Here is a 24742-nt window from a genome sequence, read left to right on the forward strand (position 1 = left end):
GTCTGCCTTCAGCTCCTGAAGCTGAACGTAAGTCCTCCAGGCACTGGACGAGACTGTCCTGACAGTGTCCCTATAATAGATGTCTTCAGATTCTTCACTCAGTAGATTCAAAGCTAACTCCTTCTGTCCACTTCTGCATTCCCACCTCATAGGAAGTGGACCATCCATCTCTCAGTGGCCTAGTGCTGAATTCTTTTCCCCCTTCCTTACATCCACATCCCATCGAATATGGAGTCTAAGTGATTTTTCCACCTAAACCCCTTATGACCACTTCTGTCCTCCAGTGTCAGCCCCTGGACTGAACGGTGCCCCCAGTCCAGGTGATTTCTCAGGCTCCTCCCTGGCCTCTCTGGCCTCTGTCTCCAGTCCTCTCTGGGGTATCAGCCCTATGCTTGGGAACTTCCCATCATCCTGACCCACAGACATGAGCCCAGCCTTGCAGGGTCTGGCTGGCCACCCGTGCTGACCACATCTCTGGCTGGTCTCTCCCCACCCTCTTTCTTTGGCCCCTGCTTCCCACCCCCATCTTCTTCTAGTCTCTTGAGCAGATCTGTCCCTCTTGCCTCACAGCCTTCTCACACCCCTGTCTGCTGGGAAGCCTCATCCTTTCCAATGTGCTCATCTCCAACACCACTTCCTCAGGAAGGGGCCGGGGCCGTCCTTGCCCTTGGAAGGGCCCACCTGCTCACTGGTTCATGCCTGGCTCCCTAGCAGGGCACAAGCTCAGCGAGGACAAGGCTTGCAGATGCCTCCTCTTGGGTGTGCTTCACTTTTGCTTCGTGATGGGCACCAAGTGGTTGCTGAGTGAATGCATGCAGGGTGGCCAGGCCCAGGTCCATAACCCGTCCTCGAGGCCATCCACACCATGCTCTGTGTCAAGCTGCTCCAGCAGCATCCAGCTCTGGTCTGCGGTCCATGCAGGGAAACTGCAGTGGGAAGATGTGCACTGTCCAGCGACAGAGCTCTCCAGGCCACTTAGCAGTTGCATGGATCATTTCCAAGAATGAAGTGGTCTCCTCCTTCTCCCCCCTCCCCCACTCCTCCTTCTGATTCCCTTTCTCTCTTCCTCCCTGTTTATTCTTTAAAGACAAAGCACTTACCACAAGGCGAAAACCAGGGTCAGGTCTACCAAGTCTTAGCTTAATAGAAAGTAGGCTTGACCAGCAGGACTGTCTGAGCCCAGCTGCCTGTAGAGGTGGTGGGCTCCCATTATTGGAGCTATGCCAGGTAAGCACCTGGCAGAGATGTGCTAGAGGGATTCCTGGGGTGAGTTGGGGACTCCCTGAGAGCCTCATTCTAACCCGAGCCCCAGGAGCCTGGAGCTTAGGTACAATTCCTGATAAGCAAGGGGAAGGGAGTTAAAGTCAGTTGTCTGATGGCCCCCGAGGTCTCCTCCCTGCAGCATATTTGCACCCGATGCAGCAGGGGCCTGGCCATGGATGCCAGATCCTTCATGCTGGTTTCATTCCAGGGTCCAAAGGATGAAGAACATTTAACCACAGCCGCAGCTGCTTCAGAAGTGCCCCTTGTCACTTTTGAGGAAGAAGAAGCCAGTGGGGTCCCCACAGAAGGCCTGGCTACCCTTGCACCCACTGCGGCCCCTGGGCAAGTGGTCACTCCTGTAAGTGTCTTCTAGTGTCCTCTCTGGCCTGGGAGAGAGAGAGGTCAGCATCCTAGGCTGAGGTAGTTAGTGGCCTCTGCAGAGGCACATTCAGCTTCATTATGAAGGGTCTGGGGAGATGCCACCTGGGTGGGGGTGGAGTGCAATGGCAGGAGCATGACAGAGGGGTTAGACATTGTCCCAATCTGCTGCCTCCCGGCTTTGGCCCAAAAAAAAACTGTCTCAGAGACAAGTGGTCAGAGGTAGAAAGGGTTGCAGGAAGCTAAGCCCTGAGGGAGACAGATCCCTGAAGGGCCTGTGACCTGCTGCTTCTGAGAATGTGCCCCGGGTGCGGGGCGGGGGAGGGGGGGTGGTTAATGGAGGTTGTAGGTGAGAAAGTGCCTTGAAATTGAGCTAGCACCACAGAAATGGCTGTGACCACAATGCCCACAGCCACGTGGATGGGGCAGTGTCACTTGACAGACGGTTTCCTTCCAGGCACCTGGTGATGACCACTGGGCAGCAACCTCCACGGAGGAGCCCCCTGCCACGGCTGGAGGCGAGGGACCCAGCAGTGCTCCCCCTGACGGGCCACCACTCCCTGTCCCCACCGCAGCTCCTGAGAGACAAGTCACTCCTCCGGTAAGTGGCTGGGAGGTGTGACGATGTGGCTGGCAGCTCTGGCAGGGAAGATCAGGAGCGGCCCCTGTCCTTTTTAGAGGCTGGTCCTTATTTCGGTTTGTGCATTTGTGTATTGAGGGCCTTGAATCTGGGGAGGAAAAAGCAAGAAGTAAAAATCAAGGGGACCTAGCCTCGGTCCCAGCTGCACTTTTTAATTGAAGTGAGACCTTTTTAATTGAAGTGAGACTGTGGGAAGACACACACACACACTGACTCTGTGACTTGGGGACTGTAGAGGGGACAGAAGCATGTCAGTGTGGGGCCCTTGAGTTCCCTTCCAGCACAAGTTTCTAGGATCCTGTGTGACCTGAAGCAATACTTTCATTTCTCTGACACTGTTTCCCGTCTGTGAAGAGGGTAGCTGTGAGGGACACTGTGTACCCACACGTGAGGTTGTCCCCAATCAAGGGCTGTAGCTTCATCTTTTAGAAATAGGAAGCCCACAGCTGGGCCTCATTTGGAGGGCATGGGGAGCAGGGAGTGAAATTACTGTTCAAAAGTGAATATATTTTTAGAGGACCCCCCCTCCCTGGTTGGTGACCAGCTTAGACACCTCAGTTCCCTAAGTGACCCTTGACTTAAGGTTCAGCCACGGCTGACCCAGAAGCTGAGGGGCTGCAGAAAGAAGGTCAAGAGAGGCTGCTGGAAGTTTAGAATCCCCTGTGGCCAAGGGTCTCTTCCGGTGGCCTGGTGCTCACTACGTAGCTTCCCAGCCCTGTAGTTACAGTGTCCCTCCTGTAGTCATTGACTCAGCCTGGACACATGGCATCTCAGGGCCCTCAGTCCAGACACTCGGAGACAGAGAAGAATGTGACCTTCTTCCTGTCCCTGAGGAATTCACAGTCAGGGGGCAGGAACCGAGCTGTCTGAAGGGACGGATGGAGCACCCTGTGCCAGCATTCCCTGGTCCTATTTACCCCACAGTCTTGGTGTCAGGTGAGCAGTCTCCATTCTACATGAAGGAGGAGGCTCCTGGGAGGTAAAGACACCTGCCTCTTTGGCGGCCTCGAGGGGAAGTGCTGGCGTGGCCCCCAGCCTGCTGCCCGCACAGTCCCTGCTCTTGAGCTTCAGCCCCCTGTGTTCTCATCCATGAGACCCTCAGTGGGAAGCCAGAAGGCGAGGTTCCACCCTGAGGGATGCCCTTGACTCCTAGAGGCCCAGGCCTCCTCGTCATCACTAATAAGGGAAGAAGGGGAGAAACTACCCCAGGCTTAACCCAGCCGTGCCCCATGCACACCCAGGCAGCCTCTAGCACCACAGAGTCTGGGTCCGGGACCCCAGGGGATGATCTCAGGCGACCAATCCTGGGAGCAAGTTGGGCTACGATGCTTTTTATTTTTGGAAATCTAAAAAATTCACAAAGGGGCTTAGAATGGTCTAATTAACCCCCACGTGGCCATCCTTCCGCTGGAGCACACTGACCGTTGCCGATCTTGCCTCATCTGTTCTACCCATTACCACCATCTTTTTGCAGGGGAGGGGAGGGCTGGAGTATTTGTTTAAAATCCCAAGCATCATATCATTTAACTTGTAAATAATTCATGCACATTGCTAAGAGATTGATCTGGACCTTTCTGTTTTGTATTGTCAAACCCACAGTGTCGTCATCTATTAACCAGTCAACAGTGATCCCTTCATATTAACTAACACCCTGGTTATTTTTTTAAATGCCTTTTTTTCTCAAGGGCTAACCATCACATGGGGTTAACAAGTGTCCCAGGAATCTTTTATTCTCTGATTGTCTCTTAGATTCTTTTTGCTGCTGATTTCTTGAAGAAACTGGGTTAGTTGTCCTAAATCCTTGTGTTTTCTACTTTGGGAAAGTGGCCTGGAGAGGCCAGCCACGCTGTTGGCAGTGTTGAAGATTTACTGCTTCTGGGAAACCTTGTCCACGTCTGTTAATGACCATGAAACTGCATATTAACAACTGTAAACTAACCACCATGAAACCACAACCAGAAACTTCTGTCTCAGGAATCCATTCTAATGGAGATAGTCTGATATGTGAAGAGGCTTTGTTCACAAGGGTGTTGATCTCAGTTTTGTTTGTGATAGAGAAAAATGGGGCATGATTTAATTAGCCAACAACAGGAGATGGAATTAAACTATATTCAAATAATGGAACATTACACAGTTATTAGTTATTACTCTTATTAATATTTAATAATGGGGAAACGTGAAGTGAAAGAAGCTGGTTATAAACTTGGGTATATTGTGTGGCCTTAATGATTTAAAAATATTCACATGTAAACCCTGGAAGACTAGAAAACTTGGAATGGAACCACCATTTGACTCACTTATCCCACTCCTTGGCATATACCCAAAGGACTTAAAATCAGCATATTATAGTGATGCAGCCACATCAATGTTTATAGCAGCTCAATTCACAATATCCAAGCTATGGAACCAACTTAGGTGCCCTTCAACAGATGAATGGATAAAGAAAATGTGGTATATATATATATATATATATATATATATATATATATATATATACATAACAGAATATTACATCAGCCATAACGAAGAATGAAATTATGGTATTTGCTGGTAAATGGGTAAAGCTAGAGATTACTATGTTAAGGGAAATAAGCCAATCCCAAAAAACCAAAGGCTAAATGTTCTCTCTGATATGCAGATGCTAACTCATAATAGGTGGGAGTAGAAGAGGGAGGAGGGGAGGATCACCAAACAGGACAGGGCAGAGTCAGGGGAATGGAGGGGGGATGGGAATGGGAAAGCCAGTAGAATGAATCAGATACAACTTTCCTGTGTTCATATATGGATACACAACCAGTGTAACTCCTCATCATGTACAACCACAAGAATGGGAAGTTGTACTCCATTTATGTATATGTCCAAATACAATCTACTGTCATGTACAACTAAACAGAACAAAAAATATTTTTAAAAATTTAAAACAATATTAACATTAAAAAAAAGGAACCCTGGAAGGAAAAACTCTCCCTAAATATTCAGTTTGTGCCTTGAAGGGGTAGAGTTGTGGGAGGTTGTTAGGTCCTTGATACGTTTTGGAATTTTCCACCATAGGGGCTTATGATTTTTACAATCAGTTTTTTGGGGGAGCTCTAAGAAGCAGGGAATAGAGCTGGGAGAGAGAGAGAGGAGAGAAAGGGAGAAACAAATGAACACACAGCAAGTCATCCCAGCGCACAGCCGATGAGGACAGATCACCACTCCATGCCTGTGTTAGGGGCCTTTGGGAAATTGAAGTGGTTCTGAGCAGATAGTTAAAAAGCACAATAGGGGGGCTGGGGCTGGGGCTCAGTGGTAGAGCGCTTGCCTCAATGTGTGAGGCACTGGGTTCAATCCTTGGCACAACATAAAAATAAAGATTAAAAAAAAAAGGCACAGTCAGGATGGTCGGCAGGACACCCCCTCAAGAACATTTTTAGGATGATTTTGAGACTCGGAGTCACTAAAGCAGTGTAGCTTAGTGGGTGAGAGGCAGCATGCCAGCCCAGGTCTGCCACATGTGTGCAGCCCGTTTCTTCACCTCTTCCTGTCTTTGCACCACACAGGGTCATAATCGAAGTACCTAACCTCTTGATTTGTCACGAGGGTTAAAAGAGTGAATATGTGGAAAACTTTGCCTAGCACAGAGTATACACTCGATAAATCAGCTGTAGAGGATTATTTTGCAGATGAGGCCCAGAGAAGATAGGGGCTTTGCTCAAGGTCACACATTTCCCAGGGGTCAAGTAGAGGTGACAGCCTCAGTCTCCGGACTCTCTGCCTTGATTTTTTTGCACTGTCCACAGTCACCATCTGGAGACATGAGCCACAGTGGTTGAAATCAAGTCATTCTGTTTCTAAGGACTGATTAGGTATTAGAATCTTTTCTAGAACACTGGGAGAACATTGCCTTTAAAATGAACTAATATATTTGAAAATCTGTGTTGTGGAACACTAGCAAAACATGGGACTGACAATCACCTCTGGATGACTCCAAATGTCTTCCTGGAAGTCACTTGTCAATAGGAAGTGAGAGCTGTGATCTGCCCGTGGCCTCTCCATGGGCTCCCCGACGCTAGCCCAGCCCTGGCCCCTGGCTCAGGCCCAGGAGTATCATCAGCTCAGCAGCTGTATGTCCCAAAGATATTATGACCATGCTTTTGGGTTTTTTGTCTGTTTCTGTCTTTTCTTTGTTTTTTTTGGTGGTTTCTCAGGGCCTCACACATGCTAGGCAAGTGCTCTACCCCTAGCTATATCCCCAGCCCCTATTGTGACCAAGTTTTAACCGAATTTTCTTGTTTCAGGCTGAACGGATACATGTGGGAGTGGAAGGACAGGCCGGGCCCAAAGGAGAGCAGGTTTGTGCTGGGCGGCTCTGGAGCACTCACAGGCTCTGATCAAGGGTGTGGGGATCATGAAGATGGCAGGAGAAAGTTCTGGCCAGTTTCTTCTTACCAGCTGGTGACCTTGTCCAAGTCCTCAACCTCCATGAGCCTCCATTTCCCTATCTGTTCTGGAAGGATCCTTCCCATTCAGGTGTTCTGTGTCTAAGCTCTGCCCCTGGTTTTCCTCCTGGGAGGGTGATGAGCAAATAAGAGCCCCAAGGATCATGGTCCTGGGCTTATCTCAGGGGCTGCAGGATCTCAGTGTAGTTCTTTATCAGTTCTTCAACTATAAAAGGGGGCCGTGGTGCTTACCCTAGCCCAGATAAAGTGGCTGATGTTTATGGAAATGCTATCTTATGTTGGTCACCACAGAAAGATAACAGGTTCCTCCTACTGAGATGGCTACTGGTGGGAAAGTCTTTCCGAGGGGCTGCAGCACAGTGGCCCTGGCCTGTGGTCCCAAGGAGGCCTGCTCAGGGAGCCTGCCTGGCCATGGGCGGTAATCCAGCTGCCTCTGGGGGCCCTTCCCCATCTCCACGTGGCCCTGGCCTTCTGCCCCTGCTCAGCTCCCTTGGGCTGCATGGAGGTGGTCCCCAGGCAGATGGTGCCCTAGCCCTGAACCCTAGATCTTCACATTGAGGTGGGGGAAGGGAGGCTCTGTGGATTCAGAGGACAGCAGGGCTCTGGTGGCTCTGAGGGGTGTGTCACGGCACTGATATTTGGGGTTTTCCCTGTCAGTGTTCCCACCCCTCCTCTTCTGGTCTCGGCCATTCTGGTGCCTTATTTGGCAGGGCAGCCGCTTCTCTGGGTGCTTTTTGGCAGCTGATGTGTCCTGGGCTGCAACTCTCTCCTTTTCTTTTCTCCTCCTTTCCAAATGGGTGCTTCGGTCATTCTAAAGGTATTTCCTAAGCACCAGCCCTGTGTGGGGAGCTGGGACCTGGGGATGATTCCGGCACTGTGCCTGTCCCCTAGGAGGCCAGGGGCCCAGGGAAGCAGCCTGTGAACAATAAAGACCCCTGATGGTGGCAGGGGCTGCTGGGAGCAGCAGGTGGGCAGGACAGGTGTGGGGCGGGGGATGGGGGAGGCTGGGTTGGCTGGATGCTGGGGCTCTGGTGGTGCCCAGACCAGGACTGGGGCATCCTGGTGACCAGGGCAGGCACACAGGCATGTCCACATCGCTCAGCTCTTCCCCCAAGGCCTTTCCTCCCACCACCATGGCACAGGAACACAGGGATCCTGACCTCTGAGGGTCAGGGCGTCCTCATGGGAAGATCGATGCCTATCTTCACTTCTGTGTAATCAGAACTTGACACCAAGCACAGTTTTCTATCCAAAGGGGTCAGTTGGAGGGGCACCTTGCTGACCATTTGTTCTCTTTTGGATGGTGCTGGGGAGGGGCTTCCCCTCTGGGGCTGCTGAACCCACCGTGAGATTCCCCATCTAGCTTGTCACACACGGTGCGCAGGGACTGCCACAGGCTGGAGAGTCTCCTAGTCAGCCCCCAGAGTACCTTCCAGTCGGGCCTCAGGGCTCTCTGCCTCTAGCAGAAGCCTGCAGTGTGCTCAGCGTCAGTGTGTGCTCAACTTCCCCTTTCCTCAGCGTCAGAATTCATTTATATCTGGTTTATGTCCCATGCCCTGAATGGTCAGAGGTCCCTCAACTCAGCACATCCCAAACTGGACTCCTCACACCTGCCCCAGTCCTGTTCTTCCCCCTGGATTCCCCATCTCGGGAATGGTGCCCTATTTATCTGGTCACCAAAAGAGAAAGCAGGAAACATCCTCAAGGGGTCCTCTTCCTCCCACTGCCTACCAAGGCTGTCCTCAAGTCCCCTGAGCAGCTTTGAAAGTTCCCTTGGCCTCTTTGGAGGCCTTTGGTGACGTCACGGAGCCAGGTCTCGCACTGGACTCTGGACACACAGGGAGTCTCAGGGTTGGTCCTGCCCTGGAAGGGCCCCTTGTCTGGAGGGGTCAACAGACACATGAGCGACTGACTTTAGGTCAGGGGGTCCAGGCACCAAATCGAGACTTTGGCAGAGACCGGAGGGAAGAGAGGAGGGAGAGGTAAATTCTGCTGAGAATGGGGGAGTGGGGGCTTCATGGAGGAGGCCCCTGCAGAATGAGGCCTGGAAAGATGAGTGAGGGCTGAACGGCAGGGAGGGAGGCTGAGAAAGGGGCCCCCGTGAGCTGGGGGTGGGGGCCGCAAGGAGGATGGAAGCAGGAGGGAGCAGCCGAGGAAAGGGCAAGTTGGCGTCAGGTGTTCTACAGCTGCAGAATCTGAGGAAGCTCTCAGAGGTGAGGCTGTTGAATCCAAGCTGTGGGGATTTCTTCTCTCTTCAGGTGGGAGTGGAGGCTGAGGGCTCCGGCCTAGGCTGGGGCCTGGATGGCGGTTCTGGCTCCGGGGACCTCATGGGCAGCGAGGAGCTGTTAAGAGTAAGTGTGAAGGGACACGGTCTGGTGCCTGGGACCAGGAGGGAGGAGCGCAGGGGCGGGCAGTAGGGACCTGGCTGGCCAAGCTGAGCGCTGTTGGCAGAGTCCATGGGGCTCCTTACTCTTTTCCTCTCCTACGTGTTTGACATTTTCCACTTTGATCAGGTTCGTATGGTTTGAAGTGAGTCTGGACCTGAGTTCATATTCAGAACCTGCTACTCACCCCCCTCCCTCCTTTCCCTGGCTGCCCTCTGCAGCAGGCTGCTCCCAGCAAGTATGCACACTGACCTTCACCTCCACCATTGGCTTTTGATCCCCCTGCCCCCATCTCACTCTTTGTTCAAGAAACAGATCCCCTGGCCTCCTCCCTGTCTGGATGGCATTTCACACCTTGACTTCCAGACCTTTCTTGAAGTCTTCCCTGCCCTTTGGCACCCCCACCCCTGCCTTTAGCTCTCCAGACAGCCCTTTCTCCCTCCTTGGCGCCTGGGCTCCCTGGCCCCTGCCCAAGGCTGGGCTCCACCAGTCTCTCTTAAATGGCCCCCAGGGGAGCACCTCCCTTCTCCAGCTGCAGCTGTTGCCTCCTCCCCAGCCCCAACCTCATCCCCAGTCCTTCCCCTGAGCCCTGGGCATGGACTCCCAGTTAGAAGCTGCACTCGGCTGGACCTCTGCCCACTCCTCAGGACCACGTGACCAGGGCTGAAGCGCTCTGGACTTAGTGGATGAGTCGAGTGGGAGTCGAACGGATCTTCCAGGGGCCTGCCAGGTGGTGGGACCAGCCAACCTGTAAGAGGCTAAGAGGTCCACTTCAGGAGTTTCAAGTAGCAGGCAGTGTAGACCTCCTGGTTAATAAGAACACTCAATTAACCAGAGCTCCTCCGGGCGCTCCGGCTAATTAGATCTCTACTGTATGAAGCACTTGGGAGAAAATGAGATTCAGTGAGCTTGGAAAGCCCTAGATTCAAATCCCGATTCTTCTACAGATTAGCTGTGTGTGTGAGTCTCCTGGTCTCACTGACCTGGCTGTCCCCATCTGCTGTGGGGACACCAAGCCCTCCATGTAGGGTCACCAAGCCCTCCATGTAGGGTCATTCTTAGGAATGAAGGGAATGTGTGAACATATATGCTCAGTTCATATTTACCCTCCCTTCACCATTTCTAACAAAATTTCTTGTTTTCTAGGGTCCTCCAGGTCCCCCAGGTCCACCAGGCTTGCCGGGGATTCCAGGAAAACCAGGAACTGATGTTTTTAATGGACCCCCTGGCTCCCCTGGAAAGGATGGAGCTGCTGGTGAACCCGGGCCCCCTGTGAGTGTCTGAAGTTCTGTCCCTGTTTCTGTGGCCATGGGGCTTCCCTTCACCAGGGAAGGGTCGACAGATTGCAGATGTCACATTGTCTGTGACTGGGGAGAGAGCCGCCAGCTAAGGTTTGCAAGCAAAATCCTCCACATCCAAGCCATTGCTGAGACTTCAGGGAAGTAGCCCCAGAAATATCATCTTATGGACCATTTTCCTGCTCTGTCATGGCCAGTGTAGGAGGACAGACAGCTGTGAGATCTTAAAACCACAGGACCCCAGAGCTGGGCCTGGGTGGGTGCCCTGGAGAACGTCCAGGTCCAGTCCTGCTCCTGACACCCCTGCAGAGGAAGAAATCTGAGAGTGACCCAGAGAGTGAAGGATGCTGGTCCAGGTGGCACAGCCAGCAGCAGCCCAGCTGGGACCAGGACTGGCACTCTTGCCGTGACCCTGGCATAAGGACCTGGACCCACTGGCCTCACCCACCTCCCCACCCTGCCCTCCTTCCCAGGAAGGTGACTGATTGTCATTGATGTTCTGCAGGGTCCTGAGGGACGGCCTGGACCTGATGGAGCCTCTGGTGTTCCTGGGATGAAAGGGGAGAAGGTAAGGGGAAGGGAGGGGTACATTCTAACACCAGGAGCCACCAGAGCCACACTCTCCGACCCCGAATTCTGACCTTGCCTCTTCTGTGACTGATTCTCTGAAATTGCCTGCTGGTCGCTTCTGCTTTATGTCCTCATCTTGGGACTCACTGTGCCCAACTCAGCATCTCCCCTGCCCCAGTTTTGGTGAACGATGTCACCATCTACCCAGGGACCTGGACTCAGACACAGAGTCTTCTCCAGCCCTCCTTTCCCTCCCTTCCCTGCCACCAAAGGTCAGTTGCCAAGACCAACCTTTCTCTGCACCCTGATCAGACATTCTTCTCTTCTCACCCATGCTGGGCCATTGGGCTCCACATGGGTGCCCCATTCTCTGCAGCCACAGTCCATCCTCCACCCAGTGCCCTATCCACCTCCCCCTAGTGGGCCCTCATCAGTGACTTCCCCATTAACTGAGAGAAATCAGTGGCTCTCTTCTGCAGGGCAAAGTCCTGATACCCTTCCCCATCTACACCAGCTGCCCCTCTAGGTCATCACCCGCAACCCCCCTCACATGGCTTCTGGCAAGAAGTAGTATATATTGACCTTCTCCTCACTGTTTCTAGGAAAGTTCTTTCTCATCCTCCAAGGTCCAGTTCAGATAAAATAGTCTGCCGTTATCTTAAGGAGATACGTTCTGAGACCCCCGTAGATTCCTGAAACTATGGATAGTACTAAACCCTGTACTTACTGTGGTTTTCCTGCATATCTGTGATAAAGTTTAGTTCATAAATTAGGCACAGTAAGAAATTAACAACAATAAATAGTAATAGAAAAATCAAATATTATAATAAAATTGCTAGTATCCCTACTCTTAACACTTTGCGTTTATTAAGTAAAACAAGGGTTACTTGAACACAAGCCCTGAGACACCGTGGCAGTGGATCTGATAACCAAGATGGCGACTAAGCAACTAACGGTGGGTCTCGTATTCAGTGTGGATGTGCTGGACAAGGGGGTGACTCAAGTTCTGGGCAGGGTGGAGCTGGACAGTGCAGGATTTCATCATGCTGCTCAGAACAGGGTGCGATTTCAAACTTGTGAATTGTTCATTTCTGGAATTTTCCAATTACTGTCTTCAGACTGTGGTTGACTGGATAACTGAAACTGCAGGTAGTGAAACTGGACAGGGGAGCGGCACCGAATATCCTTTGGGAAGCTCTCCCGGCCTGTTTATGAGCAGACACATCCCTCCTTCCCCACAATATCTATGCTGCAGGGACCCTTCTTGACCAATGACAATAAAGATGTCAGCTTCCTTGTTGGGCCCCCATGCCCACACTGCCAGGGAGCCCATAGCACTATCCCTGTACCCTTCAAAATTAGCACAGACCCCTATGAGCACTTGACGAATGAATGAAACTTCCTTCAGACACCATTTTAATCTGCCATTCTGGGTCTTGAGCCTCCCTTCCATCCCTCCTTCTCTGTCCATACGCCTGTCCTGTCTGCTGTCTGGAAGCTGCATGCTAGTGTGGGGTGTGGGGAATGGATTCCTGCCAGACAGACTTCCCCGCCTGCTTGATGAGATAAGCCATGTCCAGCAAAGAGAGGCAATAAAGATAAGGAAGCTTATACAAGGGATGTGGCCAGTGGGGCTTTTTAGGGTTGAGAACAGAGAGGGTCCCTCCCTCCTGGGGTGGAGGTGGGGGCCTCTATGCACCCCCTCCCTCATGAACATGGAAATGTCAACGGCCTAGACACCAACGTCAGTGAACTAAATTTTCCATTTCCATCAGCTCTCAAGTAAGTTTATTTTAATTGAAGCGCTAACCCGATTTTCATGGAAAGCACATTTCTCAGAAAAAGAAGCAACTGTTGAGCTTTAGCAAACTATTTTACACGCACCAACTGTTTCATAAGAAATGAAATTTTGCAGGAGACACCACCAACCCACACTCATCTTGCCTGGTCTTTCCCCAGCAGCCTCCCCGACCCCCACTCTGTCCGGAACTTAGCCATACCCAGCCTACATCTGCACAGAGACACAGAGGGCAGCTTTGCAATGGGGAGACTCAACAGCGCCCTGGAGGAGGGGCAGGGGCAGGCTTGCCCAGGATGATTGACAGTTGGATGACTGTTGGAGATCAATCCCATATTTGTTTGTTGATTTGTTCCTGAAATTTGTTCTACATCCCAATTTTTTGCACTATGTGTTTATGATGCTTTCTGAAGGAACACAGACAGACTGAATGTAAAAGAGCAAAAATGGGCTGAAGGAAATGAGCCATCTCAGGGATGTTAAGGAACGTACCAAACAATGACACATTTGATCCTTGGCTTCTCACCAGAGTGTCTGCTCTTCAGCTTGCACACCTCACTCCCTGCCCCAGCTCCTATCACACAGTTGGATGGATCCACTTGTAGGAAAGACTCTCCTCAGCCACCGTGTCATTAGCAGGCCACAGAGACCAGTCTAGGTAGTCACCCAAAGTGGAGTTCCCCGCCAAAGAATAAGGTTCAGTTTATTTAGCTGGGAATTTTAAAAATATACAATCATTGTTATCAGATATGGATGTTGTCATCCAAGTGTGGATGGTTGTTAAGAATGTATTAAATAATGCTTAATTCAGCAGCACGTATATCAAAAATTAGAGCCATTCAGAGATTAACATGGCCCTGAGCTAGGGTGACATGCGGATTTGGCAAGTGCTTCATATTTTTAATTTATGATACTCAGGATATGTGAAGATTACAGCAATCCTTATCATTTTATGTTACTTTAATGAAATGATATTTAAAATGAAAAAATAGATATTCAGGGCCAACTCATGTATATTATAAATATTTTCTAAATTCTCCTACCAGGTATTTTTCATGAAATATTAATGTATTCGAATCTATTTTTAAATATTCCAATGAGGAAAATGTCACAGAAGTTTATATTACACACATAGGCGCAAAGAATGTATCAAATGTTCTATGATAGAATTGAATGTCATTGAATAATTCAATGATACAGTATTTCTTAACATGTTTTCCCCCAATTAAGATGAGGAGCTAAGTCTAAGATCTGTAGCTCAAGAAGGGGTGGGAGGGAGTGACCTGCTTCCTCAGCTGCAGAATGCTCTGGAAAGGGTGCCACAGAACTTGCTGGAGATCGTGGCCCTCTGAAAACCACCTCTCTGCTTTGTACATGGCTGATTCTGCCCTCCAGCTCTTCTAGGATTCACGGTGGTCAATTTTTGCTTCTTTCAGAATCTTTGTCATTCAGATTATTCTTCAGTCTCAGAAGGTACTAGGAAGTTGGGCAGGAAAGAGTCAAGGCTCTGAAGTATTCTTGGGTACCCAGAATTGCTGAGGAACCTTGAGCTCCAAGAATTGACATTGAGTAATTTCACTGGGCCCAAAATCACATTGTACAATCAGCTTCTGTCTTTTCTGTAGATGTCAGGGAAGTGCAATTAAATCTTTACCACCTTCTCTAAGGCTCTGGGTTTGATCTCCACCAGTACTGGGGGGAAAAAAAAAAAAGAATGAAAAGAAAAGAATTAGGGAGGGGTCTGAGCAGGGAGCCTAGGATCCGGTAATGAGTTTAGAGCTTGTAACAACAAGTTTAAATGTTAAATGAAACATCCCAGCGTTTGCCTGGTTTCCTGCTTTCTATCTTATTTCGTCATCAGATGTGTTTGGCACATCATCTGGATGATAACAGGCCTCCATAAAACCAAACAGACCACAGGCAACAGCAGTGGACACACAGTGCAGTGGTCAGCATTGCAAACACCATGAGCAGATCCAGCAGACGCCCACAGGGCATCCCAGATACCATCATAGAGGAAGAGATCCTCGGATCTGTTGGGTTCTTTGAAGTTCCCGTAGGCTGAGGTCTAGCGGTGTCTTTCCCCCTCCAGTTCATCCCGATGAGACAGACTTTCTGATCTGATGGTTTTACAGCGTTGCCATTCTCGAGCCGATCTCTCCACCTGTCATCCCTCCCAACCACATTTGCGGCTCTGCTAGTTGGAATTCTGGGACAGTGTGTGTCCTCACCACACAAAAACACTCTCACTAAGGAGTGAAGTAAACCTCCACCATCTCCACTTTGGAAGTATGGAGTCTTTCCTGAGCCTTTTCGTCAAAGCTCCCGCTTTCCACCCTACCTGTTCACAAAAATTCCAATAAGTGGATTCTTCTATCCCCTTCCATCTCATGTTCGTCCTCGTATCTTTGAGCCAGTAGAATGGATCCACGTGCTATCTCTTCACCTGGTACAAGCGGAATAAGATCATTTCTGAGGCAGATAGCAGGGGCTAATATGTCTTCAAGAACTTTATTTGAAATTGCTATAAGATGCATTCTTGACTTGAAAGAAATAGGAAAAGCAATTGAAAAGACAGTTCTTCACTTGTGAACATGATTTTGAACCGGGTCAACTGGCAGCACAGCTGTAAGGTGTTCAGAGATGGAGCCACTAGAGCCTCCGTTTCACAGTAGCCCTGGTGGCAGTTTGATTTGTTGCTGGGAAAACGCACAATGTCTGCACTCCGCTCAAGATCAGATGGTAGTAGGCAGTAGGCGATGGCCCTGCTGGTTGCACCCAAGAGAAGCAGACAGAGAAACCATAGCCTCTAGATTGGGCAGCAAAATAGGAACTCAATTATTTGAGTCATGTTTCCACCCTAGATGGAAGGTCATGTTCAGTTTCTCCCTGGCAGGGCTGGCCAAAGGGAGGTGACAGGTCCCAGCTACAGCTCTTCCTTCCCCCAGCCTTCCTCCTCCCACCTCTCCAGATAGCCAGGATGTCCCCCCTGGCCTCTGAGTCAAGGAGGCATCCAAGGTGCACCTAAAGAGTGCAGCAATTGAGGGTCACTCTCCTATCACTCTTCCTGCCCTGGGAAGAACACAGGGAGACCGTGTTGGTTGTCCATGTGTGCATGTCTTTCTGCAGAACGTAACCATGGCCTCACCTCTGTCGTGAACCCCCAGAACTTTGTTTAGGCTTATTCTCAATGACAGTCCCAAAATGTCACAGCTACAAAGAACCTGAAAATTATTTAGCTCCCTGGTTTCCTAACTTCATCCTGGCAAAGTCACGGACATTGTGGAAGTGCTGTGCGGCTGTGAGGTGGAGGACAGAGCCATCCCACCTCAGGTGGTCTTTTAAATTAATTTTTAATTATACGAGAAGTTTGAGAACGCATCCTATGTTTCCCCCTTGATCATTCTTGGTGGAGGGTACTCTCTGCTCAAATTTTTCAGAGAGGGTCAGTTATCATCCCCAAATCTCTCAAAGTCTAGGGGTTACATGTCAAGTTCTCGAAGCTCTCTCTTGGTTTAGAGTAGGGGAAGTACCCCTTTACCTCTCTCATGGAAGGGGTGGGGAAGGACACTGTCTCGAATGCCAAGGACCCATTCTGTGATCTCTCCTGACTTCTGGTTTATTCTCAAGGCAGGGGATGAGCTAACGGGTGAAGAATGGGGTTCACAAGCTTTGGACAGGACTGACCTAGCAGACTGCCGTCTTAGGCCATATGCTTGTCTTAGAAACACCAGCCAAACCAAGACAGAAGGGGTCCCCTTGCAGTGTCCTGTTACTGATGGGGAAACAATTCTGCCCTTTCTTCTGAACATACCTAATGAAATATATGCTCATGGACGTTTGTGTTTTTCAGGGTGCAAGAGGGCCTAACGGCTCCGTTGGTGAGAAGGTAAGAGAAAGCAAGTGTCTCTTCCCACTTCACCTTTCCTGGGGTTTGCTATTGTTGGGGTTTGGGCTGGAGCATCCAATGCAGAAATGTCACGAAGCACAGAAAAGCACACCTCAAGGAGCTGCTCAGGGAGGGCTGGTGGGGAGCTGATACCTGCTGGTGGGGAGCTGTTTCCTCCCCCCCACACACACCTTACAAACTCATTCCTGCGGGCCCATCCGCTTCTCTCCAAGTGAAATGTCAATTAGCAAGAGAGCTGTTCCTGTGCTATTGAGCACAGATCAGAGAACACATCTGCCTAGTTGACTTCAGAGGGTGGTTTTCTGACTCAGATGTTTTAAGTCCTTCCATGAGGGAATCCGGGGACCTGTCATCAGCCTGTCCTCTTCCTTACAGGGTGACCCCGGCAGCAGAGGCTTACCAGGACCACCTGGGAAAAATGGACAAGTGGGCACCCCTGGAGTCAGGGGACCTCCGGGGCCTCCTGGCCCTCCTGGACCCCCAGGGCCTGGATGTACAACAGAACTTGGATTTGAGGTACTTTTCCCCCCTTTCTGTGGTTAAAGAATCATGTGCATTAGGGCCCACTGGAAGGACCAGCCCCCTGAATGCTAGTCCAGTTTGCCTCTGAGTTACCAGCACCCCAAACCACACTGGCATAAGAGGGTGCTCCAGAATCAGATCTGAAAATCTCATTCTTCCTCCTTCCCTAGGATACCGAAGGCTCAGGAAGTATCAGGCTGTTGAGTGAACCCAGAATCTCCGGGCCAACTGCTTCAAGTGTAGGTTGACTTTTGAAACCTTCTTATGAGGACAGTCTTGCTGTGGCACTGGAGTGTGGAGGCTCGATAATTCACCTGCCCTGTGCCTTCAGCCCCCACCTGTGCAATGGGGAGGCTTTGCATCTTGGAAGGTGCAAAAAGTTTCTCCAGGGAGAAGCAGTTTTGCACAAGCTATCATTTGTGAAAATTTGAAAATTGTCTTTGTCTCTTCATCTCTCCCCAACCCCCTGCCTCCCTCCCGCTACCCTACGGAAGCTTCACAGTTTGGCCCATTTCAAAACCCTGCCCTCCTGATAGGCAGCCTCTCTGCTCTGTCCATCCCTGGGAGGCACTGTCCATGTCCACTGGGATGCTCTCCCCTGGATTTCATTAGCTTTGTCCCGTGGGACCCTGAACTGAGCACCCAGGAGGGAACAGCATGGCCCTTCCTGTAGCTGAACATGCAGACTTCCCCCCTCCCCCAGATGCAGGGGGCTCTAAGACTGGAGTCGAAGGGACACTCAACTGGTGTCGGGAGCAGGCCTCTGAGTCTTCTTCTCTGAGGAATTTTTTTTCTCGCTCTGGAAGGGGCATCTGTCCCTCATCCCTTGTTCCCATTGCCTGGAGTGAAACCAGTGGGAGAGCTGAGGGTAGACAGCAAGAGTGAGGACAGGGGAGCAGGCAAAGCGAATCCAAGAAAACCAAAGAATGGGGCTGGGGTTGTGGCTCAGCGGTAGAGCGCTCGCCTGGCACGTGCAAGGCTCTGGGTTCAATCCTCAGCACCACATAAAAACAAATAAAAGAAAGGTATTGTGTCCATCTACAGCTAAAAAATAAATGTTTAAAAAAAAGAAAACCAAAAAATGTTCATTTATCTGCCTGTTTATTTTCTCAGGGTCCCAAAGGAGAAAAAGGAGACCAGGGACCCAAGGTAAGGTCACAGATCTGTGGTGGAAGGACTTTCCAGCCTGGTTCTAGAAGCATTATCCATGCACAATGAATTATCCCCCCACTTCTCTCCACTGTAACCAGGGTGAAAGAGGGATGGATGGAGCCAGCACTGTGGGACCCCCTGGGCCCCGGGGACCACCTGGGCGCATTGAGATCCTGTCGAGTGTGAGTATCATCCAGGGCAGAGGTTGGCTGTGTATTTTCTCCCTTTGTCAAAGGAGAGAGCAGGGTGGTCTACCACTGCAGGGTCTTGGGGTGCTGGGTATGCAGGGCACGGAGCCAGCACCTGGTGTGGGAGCCTTCACCTGCCAGCTTCCTCACCTGACTGGGCCTGCTCTAATGCTACCCCCCTCACACGCCCCGCCCCCCGAAACTTCCCTCTGGTTGGTAGCATTTGTGGTCAACTCAAAAGGCAGCCTAGGAGCATGAGAGGTATCAGGGTCTTGAGGAAGCCCCAGCTAAGCAGTTCCTGTCCTCTCCAGCCAGGTTCTGAACTTCATTGCTGATACAGGTCACATGGAAGGCTGTGGTCCATTTGTGTGGGCCGAGTGTTCTTGCTCACTAACCCTAGAGTCCACAGACTTGCCTGCCAGTCAGTGGACGTGCTTCCTAGAAGCAGGAAGACCCAAAAGAAAGAAGTGTGGTGCTCTGCTGAGCATGTCCCTATAGGTATCCCAAACTGTCATCAGAAAGGTCCCTGTACCTTCCAGGATGGGAGTAAAGGGATCAAGAGAGGCCAAGGATGACATCAGATGAGCCCCCTTCATGTCAAGGAAACGTGTTTAGATGACCCCACTGGAAAGCTCTTTGGCTGTCTGTTAAAACCAAAAATATCCATACTGCAAAATTCCACATGGAAAGATCTCCATGCTGGTGAAGGAAGTATCCCCCTCCCTTCTGACCCCCCAAAATCTGTGACATGTGGTTTTTTAGTTCATCAGTAAAATTCCCACTGCACAGCAAGGACCTGGTAACAGGTCTGTCTCCTCCACTTGCCCCCTGGGGTTATTTTTTTCTTCTTTGAGCCCCACATGGGGGAGGCTCTTGGCACATGGGGAAGGCTCCATCAGCATCAGCTGAATGAAACCTTGGATGTCATCTAATTTTCTATTCCTATCATCAACCCACTGGCATAGGTATTTGGACTTACACTCCACAGTCAGTCCCATGCTGGTCATGTGAATGTAAAGATGCAGGGCCCCCAGTGCAGTCAGGACAATGGCTGTAACTCAGAGGCCAAGGAATCTAAGTGGGGGAATAAGGGAGGAAAGTTGGTTTGGGATATGAGAAGTCAAGGAAGACTTTCCGGAGGAAGTGTCTTTGGGTAGGGCCTAGAAAACGGAGAGGGATTTTACCAAGTAGACACAGAGGGCAGAACTTGCAGAGTTGAAGTGGCAACAATACCCTGAGCCAAAGCAGAGAGTAGCACTGTGTGATTTGCCTAAGACTCAGGGAGCTGATGGACAGGGGTGGCAGGCGTGGGGGTGGTTGGAGAGCCATGGGAATCTGGAGAGGAAGCTGGAATGTGGCTGGGATCAGATCATGACCCCCTTAATAGCAGACCCTCCCATTCATGCAAGACAGTGACCCTTCTGGGAGAAATAACATCAAGCTGGTGGACAGTAGAAAGACAGAAAGTCCCAAATAACTGGGAAAAGGATCGCTGGAGTTAAAAAAATATATATGACTAAAAAAATCGAGTGTGGGTAAGGATGTGGGAAAATAAGTCATCTTGTGTGCTTCTGTGGAAGTGTAAATTGTACGGCCTCTTTGAACGGTTCTTTGGCAATCTGTCGAAACTAAAAATAGGCATACTACAGAATTTCCACATGGAAAGATCTCTGCACAATATGGTTGAGTGGAAAAAGCAAATTCAGGGATAAAGCCTGCTGCCATTTATGTAAAATAACCACATGAGCAAACATGCACACGCCCACCCCCCAACATTAGATGCTTCCTATGGGGATATAGACATACGTATTAACATATACATATCTATGTACATATTTAAAAATTTTAAAAGAGAGGAGGCATTCACGTGTTGTGCCATTTTAAAGTTAATTAAAAAAGAAAAGTGACAAGATGGCTCAGGGCGGTGTGGTAGGAAGCAGGAGGGATCGGTGTGATTGGCAGGGGGCTTGGGGTGTTATCAATATGTGCCTTGCTGGGTGACTTCAATGAAAGCCTCACAGTCAGAAGCAAGACAGAACACATGCCATCTTTTGTCCTCATGCTATGATATCTCTCTTTTCAGTCTTTGATCAATATCACCCATGGATCCATGAATTTATCGGACATTCCTGAGCTCATGGGGCCTCCGGTTTGTATCCGCAGCTGCTCTAGAATGAAGTCCCTACCCAAGGGCCCTGTTGAAACAATGTCGTGTTGGTTTGGGATCCTTTCGGCTCCTGAAGCATCGAGCTAGAGTATATCAGGGTAGAATGGAGAGATAACTTTGCATGTTGGAAAAGTTGCTTTCATATTAATTTGATCATGCAGAGAGTTGTGTCCACTGCAGCAGAAGTTTCTACTCCTAGGCATCAGAAATATGTGTCATAGAAGTCAAGGGATCCTAGTAACAGACAGATTGCCACCTGTGCTGTGTTCTGGGCGTGCTGTTATCTGCAGCATCCAATTTCCAGGAAGAGCCTAGAGGGACGCATAGCTGTGTTAATGGGAACCTGGAGCACGAGGAGGGAATATGATTTGCTTCAGTCTTTCTAGTCCCCTTTTAGAGATGAGGAAATTAATGCACAAGGAAGTGACACTACTTCTGCAAGTCCACAGGGTTGGCCCATAGCACAGCAGGACCTAAGAGGAAGGAAGCTCCCTCTTCCCACCTGTACAATAAATCCCCATTGCATCTGGCAGCTGGGAAGGAGGAAAGCTCTTGCTTAGGAGCCTTGGGATTCCAGCCCTAGCTCCACCACACCCCACTCTGAGCCCCAGATCCTCTTCTCTGATAGCACTTTGCCATTTGGGGATGGCTTATAGGAGGTGAGGGAAGTGAAGCTGCTTTGTGCACTTTGGCACTACGAGTCACCATGGAAACCAAGGCTTATACCTCTGCAGCTGTACAGGGCCCAGGGCTGCTTGGGCTGTCACTGCAGCTCCCAGGGAAGTTGGCCTGTCCATCCATGCCCTGGAGAAAATAAGTCATCTTGTGTGCTTTTGTGGAAGTGTAAAATCCACTAGTTGCCCAAAGATTTCTGCAGTTATCTGAGAAGTTGTCTGCCACCGGCTTCTCCTGTGGAGTGATGTTGGTCTGTGGGTTGTCTGAATCTTCTGAACTGCATCCATATATATATATATGAGGTTGGCAGAAAAAGGAAGAGGGGCCCTGGCCCCTACCATAGGACAGCACCAACTCTTGATGTCTCAGGTCCTTTAATTGGCTGTTATAATTCTCATTCCTGCCAAGGGAAGAGAGCAATCCCCATCAGCATGAACCCACATCCTCCCAGTCCCCCAGGCTGCCTCCTGACCCACTCCTCAGAGTTTACTTGTGGAGGTCCCCATGCCGTCATCATCACCCCTAAGGATTTCAAGTGCTGAGGGACCTCACCGAGGAGGAAGCTGCAGAGTGGGGCTCTGGGTGCCCGAGTGCAGCTTCTGCCTCTAGTGCCAACTAGCTGTGTTGCTGCAGGGTTTCTTCCCTCCCAGGCTCAGCATCTTCTGCAAAATGGGGCAGTCAGACCACCAAGCCCTCCCTGGGGGACAGCTTAGGCCCTGGGAAGGTGCTGGGGCAGCGTGTTCCTGCTGGTTTTGGAAATGCTTTGTCTTTGGTGTTTTACAGGGACCGGATGGTTTGCCTGGGCTGCCTGGATTTCCAGTAAGTTTCATCTGTGCTCAGGGCTGTGCTCATTCTGTTTCTTCCACCTGGAATGACATTTTCCTCCATCTCTACATGACCAAGCTCCAGCACCATCTCTTTCATTAATTTTTGTGTCCTTGCTCTCACCTCGAAGGGTCCCCTTCTTTGAGTCTCATGGGGCTTTATTGTCACCACTCTTATGATTCTTTTCTGCCTTAAATAACGGTTATTTGTCCCCTTGTCTGTTTTGTTTGTTCTTGGCTGTTTTGCAAAAACCTTGGGGAGGGTTAGGTCCTACTCATGTCTTCTTACCCCAGAACCAACCAAAGCCTGGCTCGCCATTAATGTGAGTAGATGCTTTAGGTAGAAAAAGTTCAAGTAGATGAAGTCCCTGAAGGGACAGGATGTAGTGGTGGAAAGTGGGGGAAGGAGAACCTTGGGAAAGGATCCCAACAGTTAACAGTCCATAAGTGCCATTATGGGGCTTATACCATGGAAGAGGAAGATCCATTTCTACATCAAAAGTGATTATTTGTGTCTAAAAGTTTAAATGTGTGCTGAAGCCTGGCCCCAGGGCAGGATATGAACAATTTCTTTTAAGACCCTGCACCTTAAGTCCTAATGCTAACAGGTGACACACACCGCTTCTAGGACAAAAGAAAGAAATTTATCAAAATGTAATAGAAATTTGTTCTTCCCAGTAGAATTATAGGTCATCTCTGTTTTACTTTGGGGAACAGTTTTACATTTTCTAACGGAGCATAAACTACAGTGACACTAGCAATGCATGTCAACTAGACTTGAGAAAACAGTCAGGAGTGCCAACCACGGTATAACACCTCGGTTAGCAGAAGAGTCCAGACCTCGGCTCCACCCCAGCTTGACTGCTCCAAAAGCCAAAGCATGTTCCAGAACACACCCTCCTCTCAAGAGTGGCTGTGTGTTCTGAGGGAGCCCCAGGCTCCTCAAAAGAGCCTGTTTACCACTGTAGGGCACAAGGAGGGGACCAGATAGGCAGGATTCAGGCTGCCAAGGGAAGTTCCACTGGACATATTTATATATTGAGCTTGTGAAAAGTTAACAGTCAAGTGTTGAAATGCATTTTGGAGAGGCTGTCGTGAGTCACCGTGACAGACATCCAGTATCTGGGGGACTTGAGAAGAGGTCACCTCTGGCTGGGGCATGTGGAATTTGGTTCTTCAGAGGGGTGATGCCATCCCTGCAGGGGTGGCATGAGCATGGGTACAGAAGCAGTGGGGTGGGGGTGCAGGGAGGATGGGCTTGGGAGTCAGGCTATGGTGCTGGGCCCCATCTCATAGGTAGTGGGGAGCAAAAGGGTGGGAGTCATGGAGGGTGAGTGTTGGGGTGAGTGGGCAGCAGGATGGCCCAGGGGGGCAGGAGGTAAGTGGAAGCAGCTTCCTTGCTGGAAGAAACCAACATTCAGAGAAGCCCGGGACCTCTGGGCCTCCTGCCACTCAGGGTCACTTTCTCTAGACCACAGTTTCTGGACCTCTTAAAAAATCTCAGAAAATCTCATAGCTAATCATGACTTCTACCTTCCTGGGGAATGGCATGCTCTATTTTTCTACTTTGGTGGGGGGGAAGTTTTTCTGATTGGTTAAAGCATTTTAACAAACAACACAATACCTTCCAATAATTCCTTCCAGGGCCCTAGAGGACCAAAAGGTGACACTGGTGTGCCTGGATTTCCAGGACTCAAAGGAGAACAGGTGAGGGGGACCAGGTGTCTGGGTGGGATCGTGCTGTGGAATTTGCTGACCATTTCCAGTGAGCTGAACATGAATGTTAGCTCTCCTCTTCTCTGAGATACAATTCACATACCATAATAATTTCTTTAAATTATATTCAGTGGTTATTAGTAGATTTGCAACATTGTGTAACTACCAGTGCTATCTAATTCTAGAACGTTTTCATCATGTCCAAAAGAAACCCTGTGTCTATTAGCAGTCACTCTTCAGCTCCTAACATTTATTATCTCAGGGTTCCTCCATGGCACAGGTTATCCATGGGGACATGAAATTGAATTTCACCATAATTTGGAAAAAGAATGCCACTCAGCACCCTCTTGAATGCAGTGGGTGGTCTATCACCTGCTGGGTGTCTTCCTTAGAATATGCATACTCCCCAGGGACGGGCTTTTCTCCAGCTCTAGAACCAGGTTAGACCTGCTATACAAATGACACTCACAGCCCTTGAGGGATCAAAGTGTGCCTAGCTCATGAATAAAACAAATGCCAATATTTAGAATTACAAGTTGGGGCCTTCTGCAGCTGGTTGACAGTCTTGGTCCACAATCTTTGGAATAAATATTTAGCATGCTGAGCACTTCCTGAGCGCTCCCCGGGTACAGAATCAGTCTTTGTACCTTCTACATTTGCCTCTTAGAATTAGCTTCCCGGGTGATTTTTATAGATGAGGGAAAGAAGTGACAGCCATAAACAGATCACAAAAATCTGGATTGAATTCTCTCATCCGCCCACTCATTTATAAATTCATTCCTCTTCCATCTACTACCCACAAAGGTGTGCTAGCA

At 49.8% G+C, this 24742-nt stretch overlaps 1 protein-coding gene across 3 annotated transcripts in view; it reads left to right on the forward strand.

Moving 5' to 3' along the window:
* Positions 1 to 24742, forward strand: part of Col15a1 (collagen type XV alpha 1 chain) — a 108564-nt gene that overhangs the window by 52787 nt on the left and 31035 nt on the right. For 2 of the 3 annotated variants that reach the window (XM_027930846.2, XM_071600769.1), the window contains 14 exons: positions 1472 to 1621; positions 2099 to 2242; positions 6562 to 6615; positions 8982 to 9074; positions 10254 to 10379; positions 10911 to 10973; positions 16627 to 16662; positions 17059 to 17199; positions 17376 to 17444; positions 18319 to 18354; positions 18456 to 18539; positions 20629 to 20694; positions 22171 to 22206; positions 23856 to 23918. In XM_027930846.2, coding sequence (XP_027786647.2) covers positions 1472 to 1621; positions 2099 to 2242; positions 6562 to 6615; positions 8982 to 9074; positions 10254 to 10379; positions 10911 to 10973; positions 16627 to 16662; positions 17059 to 17199; positions 17376 to 17444; positions 18319 to 18354; positions 18456 to 18539; positions 20629 to 20694; positions 22171 to 22206; positions 23856 to 23918 — 1161 coding nt within the window. The remainder of the gene's footprint in view (positions 1 to 1471; positions 1622 to 2098; positions 2243 to 6561; positions 6616 to 8981; positions 9075 to 10253; positions 10380 to 10910; positions 10974 to 16626; positions 16663 to 17058; positions 17200 to 17375; positions 17445 to 18318; positions 18355 to 18455; positions 18540 to 20628; positions 20695 to 22170; positions 22207 to 23855; positions 23919 to 24742) is intronic. The other variant, XM_071600770.1, reaches the window with a different exon arrangement.

This window comes from Marmota flaviventris, chromosome 13, assembly GCF_047511675.1.
Source record: "Marmota flaviventris isolate mMarFla1 chromosome 13, mMarFla1.hap1, whole genome shotgun sequence".
NCBI lineage: Eukaryota > Metazoa > Chordata > Mammalia > Rodentia > Sciuridae > Marmota > Marmota flaviventris.